The following is a 7,677-nucleotide window of genomic DNA, read 5'->3' on the forward strand; positions in this document are numbered from 1 at the left end:
CTTTTCACACTCCCATACCGCTCCCTTAAAACCCCAGGGCGGTGAAAATGCTTCCATTTCTGCCTCCTCTGAAGTGGGACCAGCAAAGGTCGGCGGCCCCAGAGGTGGGGCTGCGTGGCTCAGTGTGTGTGACTCTCAACTCCCTCCCCCGCCCCGCGGGACCCCTCAGCTGGCGGACTGAGGGGGGCCTTCCCGGCGCCCGGGATTCCTCAGGGCCTGGAAGATCTCAGCCCCCTGCCCTGGGTTGCAGGCATTTACAATGAAATATAAACAATCAAACCACGCGCAGAGGACAGAAACGTGGGGCGCGGGGCCGGGGCCAGGGCCGGGTCGCCCGCCGGTGGGGAGGGGCGCGGGCGGGCTCTAGTAGGCGTTCTCCAGCTCAGCCTGATTGGCTTTGGCCCCCCGGGCGCGGGGCCGCGGCTTCCGGCCCTTCTGCGGCCGAGCGGCCTCGGGACCGAAGTCCTTGAGCTCCGACTGGTTGTGGAAGCGGGTGAGGCGCTTGCACTTGCACGAGGCCACCAGGCGCACCTTGCGCGCGCGCGGCGCGGCACCACCGGGACACAGCAGCTGCACACGCTGCGCGCGGTAGCGGTCGGGGATGCAGCGAAAGTCGGGCCCACTCGGGCGCCACCACTTGCCGCGGCCGATGGCGTTGGGCAGCAGGCGTGCCGGGCCGCACTGGCCGGAGCACACCAACTCGGTGACTGGCTTGGCGCTGCGGCACTGCCCGTCGGTCACGTAGCGGGTGAAGTGCAGCTCTCGGCAGCTGTACTCGGACACGTCTGAGGAGAGAGGCGCGCGTGAGGGTGGCCGCCCGCCTGGCCACCCCTGCCCTGGCCCGGCCCGACTCCCTCCACCCCAGCCCTGCTTTTGCCAAGCCTGTCTCCAGAGGCTTTTTCCCCTGAACACCTATTGCAGGAAGGTCCCAGATGCTCTAGAGCTCGTGGAAAGCTCTCCTGCGCACCCTGTCCCCTCGGAGCCAAATGACTGTTGGGGTTCAAACACCAGGGCTCCATCGCTCACTGCTGGTGTCATCTTGGGCAAGTTCCTTAATCTCTCTCTTCTTCCAGTCTGTAAAATGGGCCGCCCCAAGCACTGTGAGTTAATCCATTCCACACGCAATGCAGAGAATACCATTTGGCAGATATAGCTGAAAGCGTCAGCTGTTATATATTACTATTATCATTTCTCTCCTGGGGTCCTCTTATGATTTAAGCCACACTTGTGCCGCAGGGTCCCTGGCCTGGGCAGGGTAAGTGCTCGGCACACCTTCTGCCTGGCTCTGGCTTCTCCCAAATTCCTTTTCCAGCCACTTGGGAGGGGTGAACAGGAGATGGAGAAAGGAGTAGAGGTTAATTGAAGGTAATAAATCAGGGCTGCTGCTGTGGTGGCGAGGGACTGAAGGGGAGGTGATCAGGACAGGAATTCATTAGACTTGAAAGGAATCAAAGGCAGTGTGTCCAACCCCCTCATTATCAATGAGAATACTGAGGCCCGGCCAGAGAAAAGAACTTGCCCAAAAGACTGGGCTGCATCTCCAGACTCCACTTCCCTGGGGTCCCAGCACCTTTTGGCTCCCACAAGAGTGGAGGCTCTGTGTTCGAGCACCCATGGGAGGCTGGGCTGGGGGAGGGAGCCGAGGGCTGTTTTTCACTCTAGTTACTTTCCTACCATAGGGGGACTGAGCTCTGACCCAAAAATCTACAGGTTCAGCTGCCACAAACATTTACCTGGCTCTCTGCTGGGCACATTTCTTGTTCTGTGTTATCTGAATGGGCACCTCGTGGTGATACTCCCTGGGCAGGCAGAGATGGGGCTCCCAGGCCTGGCCTGATCCCCTGCACACACCTTGACCATGTCTCCTATGGTGGACTTAGATGGGTGGGAGCTTTTTAAATAGCTGGTCATGTGAGTACCAGTCCACCCCGCAAAGGTTTCATGGGGATAGTTCCAATGTGACACGAAAGAATGAAAAATAGTCTTAAGACCAAACCAGAGAGGGGACAGTGAAGGCCGCTCCCCACCCCCACTCTGGAGAGCAAGCACAGCAGGAGAGATGTGGCCACTGCCATTGTCTGGGGCTGCTTTCTGGTTTGCAGTCTGGTTTGCATCCTCACCTCTGCAGGGCTGGGGTGTGTGTGTGGTCGGGGGGACATTTGCCCAGGGAAGGGGGCATTTTGGGGCTTTCCAAGAATAGTGCCCCAAGTCAGGCACTTCCTCTGCAGACTGTGACTTTGTTTTGAGCACGTGGCTTCCTCGGGGGCTGTGGCCTCTCATGGGAGTCCAGCAGGGTGGACATTTTGTGTTTGGGTTCCTTACAGCCCTTCAGAAGGTCACGGGAGCCCAGCTGACCTTGCCTAGAAGGGGAGCTGTGGGAGGAGGCACCCTTGTCCTCCATTTGGAAGACACAGGGTCCTGGCTGGCCTCCCATACAGTTGCCCTTTTTAGCACCCCATAGCCCCAACAGGTTATGAGGCAGGGAGGGCTGGGGTCCAGGAGCCTGGGCAGTGGACTTCTCTGCCACCTGGATAATGGCCAGAGGGCAGGGAAGCCCTTAGTCTGAAGTGTCATTCCAGCCCCCACCCACGGCCTCGTGATTCCTGCCAACCATACAGCCAGATGCACACTGTCACCTGGGCTTCTCTGTGCAGGCCTGACCAGGAACCCAGGGTCCCTCTTCCTTCTCCCTCCCCTGGAATGAGGCAAGGCTGGGAATGGGGTGGCCACTGAGGACAGATGTGCCTACTCCTGCGCAGAGGATGCTGTCTTCCCCTCCAGGGCCTGAACTCAGCTGCACCCATGTCAGGGGCTAAAACTGCAGAAAACTCTCATTCCTTCAAGTGCCAGCTCCCTGGGCAGGCCATGGGCAATGCACACTGCAGGGGTGCCTCTCTGGCCTTCCTCTCCCACTACTTTGTGGAGATCTATCCCCAACACCCCCCACACACACCAGGGCTATCTTGCAGTTGATCAAACCAGATTCAAACCTCAGCTCTTCTCCTCACTACCAAGTTACTGAGTGCGTGGAGCCTGTTTCTTCCCCTTCGAGCTGGGGGTTCACCTCCTGGGGCTTCCATGACGTGGGTCTGTGTCATGGAGACAGCCACCGCCAGCATAGAGTGTCTGGCACCCTGCAGGTGCTGTTCTGTGGATGGGAGGCTCCCTTACCTTGTTCCCTCCCCAATGGTACCAGCAGCTGGACGTGGCTCCTATGTTCCCAGCAGGAGATTCTTTGAAACCTTTTCTTTTCTGAGCCCCGGAGCCTGTTCTGATAACCTGATGCCATACCCTCACCACCCCAGCCTCCTCCCTGCCCTGGGCTCTCACCAGTGTCTGTTGCCTCATGCCCCTGCACCTGAATTAGAAGGCTGCACCAGTGAGCCATCCTTCCCCCATCTCCAGGCAAGACTGTTCCTTGACCAGTGCTGGCAGAGGCCAACAATCTTCACTGGGTCTACCCAGTCTTCCCAAAGCCTCCCAAAGAGAAGTTTCTAAAACCTCCCCAGGACCTTTTACTGAGAATTCTCTCCACCACCCCATACCTTTGGTCTCAAAGGGGTGGTGGGGAGGCCGCCCTCCGTTCTCCGCCCGGTTCATGGTCTTGTTGTTCTCCAGCTCCGGTGGAGGCTCGGGGTACTCTCCGAGCTCGGGGATGATTTCCGTGGCATCATTCTTGAAGGCCTGCCACCCCTGGCCCTCCACTACACGGAAGGCTGCGTGTACCAGCAGGCAGACAAGACACAGGGCTAGTGGGAGCTGCATGGTGCCAGCCAGAGGAGGGCACGCAGCCTTCCAGTAGCACAGGCTCTGGTCTCCAGCGGACACGGTCGCCTTTTTAAAGCCCCCCTCTGCCTCATGCCAGCCAATGAGGACAGGCTGGGGCAGGGCTGGTCCCATGTTTCCCTCAGCCCCCCCGGGGGGGAGGGAAAGGGGTGTGCTCAGAGCAAACCCTCGCCAAAGACTTCTCCTCTAGCTCAGCAAACTTCCAAATTGCTGCTGGCACTCCCAGGTGACCCAGAGAGAGGGGGCGTGTGAGGCAGGGCCCAAGCCTGCTCTCCGGCACCTCCCACGTGCTGGCGGCTGTGGTTTTCAGATATCAAAATGAGCTCCGGCTTTTAATTGTCTGTCTCCCTGGGCCCTCAGGCATTCTCAAAACAAACTGTGGACCCGCTCAACAAAGAGAATGTGCAGTTCCGAGTGCTTCGTGGGGCTGAGCCCAGCCTACTCCATTTCTCAGGCCAAGTTCATTTGTCACCCCACCAACAAATGGCCCAAGGGGTGTCTGACCTCCATAGACCCAGCTAGAGGCAAAATGATGCTTTTAAAGAAATCCCATCCGTCCTAACTTCACAAGTCTCAGCATTGATTGACCTAAGAAAGCCTCTCTTGGCATTCTCCGGAAGGCAAGAGAGAGAACTAGAGGGCCAGAGCAAGGGTGCCCACTTGGGAGATGGGGCAGGATTCTGGTTACAAACCGAGGATGCGCTGGTCACTCAGGCTCCTGTGATGGAGAGCACAGAGGAAATCCCAGCTCATGCTCCTCGGGGATCCTGTGCACCGTGACAGGCACTTCCGAGCCAGGGCACTCACTGTGGCTCGCAGGGTGATATACTGAAGACAGTCATTTCCCCAACCAGGCTGTGCGTGCAAGCAGACAACACCAAATTCCTTTCCTTAGCAAAAGCCACAGCCAGCGTTTTTAGTGCTGACATTTTATTTTCTTGTCTTCCAGCTGGTTACATTTTTCAAAAACATTTTTGAGTCCTGTATGGAGAGCTTCATTGGTGCACACCACAGGATGTGTTCCATGAAGCCATCCCAGGACCGACTGGTCACAAAGAAGCTAGAAGAAATTGCCTTATTGGCCCTGCATATAATAAGCGGCACAGGGCCGGGGCGGCAGGGAGGGGAGGGCCGGTAGAGGCATGGGGGAGAAAGGTTCACACCTGAGGTGCCAGAAGAGAAAGGAGGGCCAGAGGAAGCTTTCATTGAAGACAGATGGTTTGAGGACAAGCAGCTCCTGCGAACAGGCTGCCCATATCTTCCTGGTATTTTAACTGGGTAATGAATCAGTATGCCCCACCTGCAGAGCCTCTGCAAGCCCTTTGCCACCTGCCTCAACTTGCAAGTCGCTGTGTCCATCTGCAGCCCACTGTCCTCCTTTCCATCATCCATCATCCGACACATGAATGCAGCTGCTCTGACAGTTTTACAAGCCAGACAGAAGCCCCCTCAGGAAGGGCCCTCTCTGATACCTGCTTCCTAAGTCAGTTTCCTTCAGGGCAGATGAAAACAGCTGTGGCCATTGTTGGGGGTGATCTATCTCTCCCAGCAGAGCCGGTAGTGTTGTGAGAAGCTGGCCCTCCGCGCCCCCTCCCCTTGTCTATGACCCTCCAGCCTCCTTTTCCCTCGATCTGGAATGTAGACTGTTAACCCTCTCATGGCCAGACGACTGCCTTCTCACAATGGACTTGGGAGAGAGCAGTTCTGATGCCTGGGTTCCTTGAGCAGGTAGGATGGATGCTTATAGCCCCGCCTGCTGTTGGGAGCAGCTGGACCATCTGCATTGAAGAGGCAGCAGGGTTCATCCCTGGAACACGTCTGCCACCTGCGGGTGACTGCAGGAAGGCAAGGCTCAGGACCGGACGTGATTTCCTGTCCTTTCCTTATTTGGAAGTGAAGTAATATTAAATGGAAAAAGAAGAATCCAGTGGACTTGAACCTCTAAATGATCTCCACCCCTCCCAATGGCTCAGTGAGAACCTGCTGTGACATCTGCCATTTCATTTAATGTTAAGTCATTGACAGCTCTTTATTTTTACTCAGTCCACAAACTTGTCATTGTTCACAGTATTCCCTGGAATTAAACCCCCAGGGTTTTAGCTGACTCCTATTGTGAGTAGTTTAGGTTATTTCCAGTTTTTTTCCTATTTTCAGCGAGGCTGCTATGAACATCCTTGTACGACTGAATTTTTTTTTTTTTTTTTTTTTTTTTTTTTTTTTTTTTCAGAGTCTCTCTGTGGCCCAGGCTAGAGTGCAGTGGCACAATCTTGGCTCAATACAATCTCCACCTCCCAGGTTCAAGTAATTCTCCTGCCTCAGCCTCCCGAGTAGCTGGGATTACAGGCGTGCACCACCACACCCGGCTAATTTTGTATTTTTAGTAGAGACGGGTTTCTCCATGTTAGTCAGGCTGGTCTCAAACTTCTGACCTCAGGTGATCTGCCCAACTCAGCCTCCCAAGGTGCTGGGATTAGAGGCTTGAGCCACCACACCTGGCCTCGGAGTAATTTTTTAAATTAAAATTTTTAAATTAGGATATAATTATAAATTTAAATATACTTATAAGAAATAAATAAAAGCCTGGGCAACATGATGAGACCTAGTCTCTACAAAAAATTTAAAAGTTAGCTGGGCATATGGTGTCGCACGCCTGTGGTCTCAGCTACTCGGGAGGCTAAGGTGGGAGGATCACTTGAGGTTGAGGTTGAGGCTGCAGTGAGCCATACTTGTGCCACTGCACTCCAGCCTGGATGACGGAGTGAGACCCTGTCTCAAAAAATTTAAAAAAAAAAAAAATACAGACTCCATGTATCCTTTATCCAGTTTCCCCCAACAATAATACCTTGAGAAACTATAAGACAATAGCACAACTAGGATATTGATATTGGCACAATTTACCAATCTTACCCACATCTCCCGTGGTTTAACCTGTACTCTCTGTGGGCACACACATTCACGTGTGTGTATACTTAGTTCTGTGCAATCTTGTCACGTGTAAATTTGGGGATCCACCACAGTCAAGATAAAGCACAGCTCTGTGATCACAAGTCTTTCTCCTGTTGCCCACCTCCTTCCCTCCTTTGCCCTCCCTCCCACAACTAACCCCTGGCAACTACTCATCTAATCTCCATTTCTGTCTTTCTTTTTTTTTTCACTTCAAAATTGTCACATAAATGCAGCCAGGTGCAGTGACTCACTCATGTAATCCCAGCACTTTGGGAGGCCGAGGCAGGCAGATCACTTGAGGTTAGGAGTTCGAGACCAGCCTGACCAACATGGCAAAACCCTGTCTCTACTAAAAATACAAAAATTAGCTGGGCATGGTGGCACACACCTGTAATCCCAGCTACTTGGGAAGCTAAGGCAAGAGAATCACTTGAACCCAGGAGGTGGAAGTTGCAATGAGCCGAGATCGCACCACTGTGCTCCAGCCTGGGTGACAGAGTGAGACTGTCTCAAAAAAAAAAAAAAAAAAAAAAGTTATATAAATGGAATCAATTAGTTTTTAGCCTTTGGGGATTTTTCTTTTTTCACTCAGCATTATTTCCATTATCAAAGTTGTACGTATCAGTAACGTGTTCCTTTTTTTCTTTTTTTTTTTTTTGGCTGAGTAGTATTCTACAAAGTTAAAAAAAAAAAAAAAACTTCAGAGTTATTTCTGGAAGTGAATGCTGTGTCTGAGGGAGTGTGAAGAGTTTGGTGGGTCTGATGAGGATATTACACGGCTGTTTTCCAGAAAACCCGGCCTGGTCCCTGCCCTCACCCACAAAATAGAGGCTCTCATAGACGGCACTTTGCTGAGGCTGCCGTAACTGAGTACCACAAACTGGGTGGCATAAACAACAGAAGTCGTCTCACAGCGCTGGAGGTTAGGAGTGCAAGTTCAAGACG

The 7,677-nt window shown here is 53.6% G+C and overlaps 1 protein-coding gene across 1 annotated transcript; it reads right to left on the reverse strand.

Annotated features, from left to right (window-relative positions):
* Positions 1-363: 363 nt before the first annotated feature.
* On the reverse strand, positions 364-6,003 carry LOC105469492 (sclerostin). Its single transcript, XM_011720549.2, has 2 exons — positions 3,546-6,003; positions 364-785 (listed from the first exon to the last, which is right to left on the reverse strand). The coding sequence occupies exons 1-2, from the start codon at positions 3,898-3,900 to the stop codon at positions 364-366; spliced, it is 777 nt and encodes a 258-aa protein (XP_011718851.1). The 5' UTR covers positions 3,901-6,003.
* Between the last annotated feature and the right edge of the window lie 1,674 nt (positions 6,004-7,677).

This window comes from Macaca nemestrina, chromosome 17 (genome assembly GCF_043159975.1).
Source record: "Macaca nemestrina isolate mMacNem1 chromosome 17, mMacNem.hap1, whole genome shotgun sequence".
NCBI classification, from domain to species: domain Eukaryota; kingdom Metazoa; phylum Chordata; class Mammalia; order Primates; family Cercopithecidae; genus Macaca; species Macaca nemestrina.

Bases quoted from the DNA above. Each gene is read 5' to 3' on its own strand.
- LOC105469492 (XM_011720549.2), bottom strand. From the start codon at position 3,900: ATGGGACCAGCCCTGCCCCAGCCTGTCCTCATTGGCTGGCATGAGGCA. The intron at 786-3,545 runs GTATGGGGTGGT...CTCTCTCCTCAG, and splicing joins CCACCCCTTTGAGACCAAAG to ACGTGTCCGAGTACAGCTGC.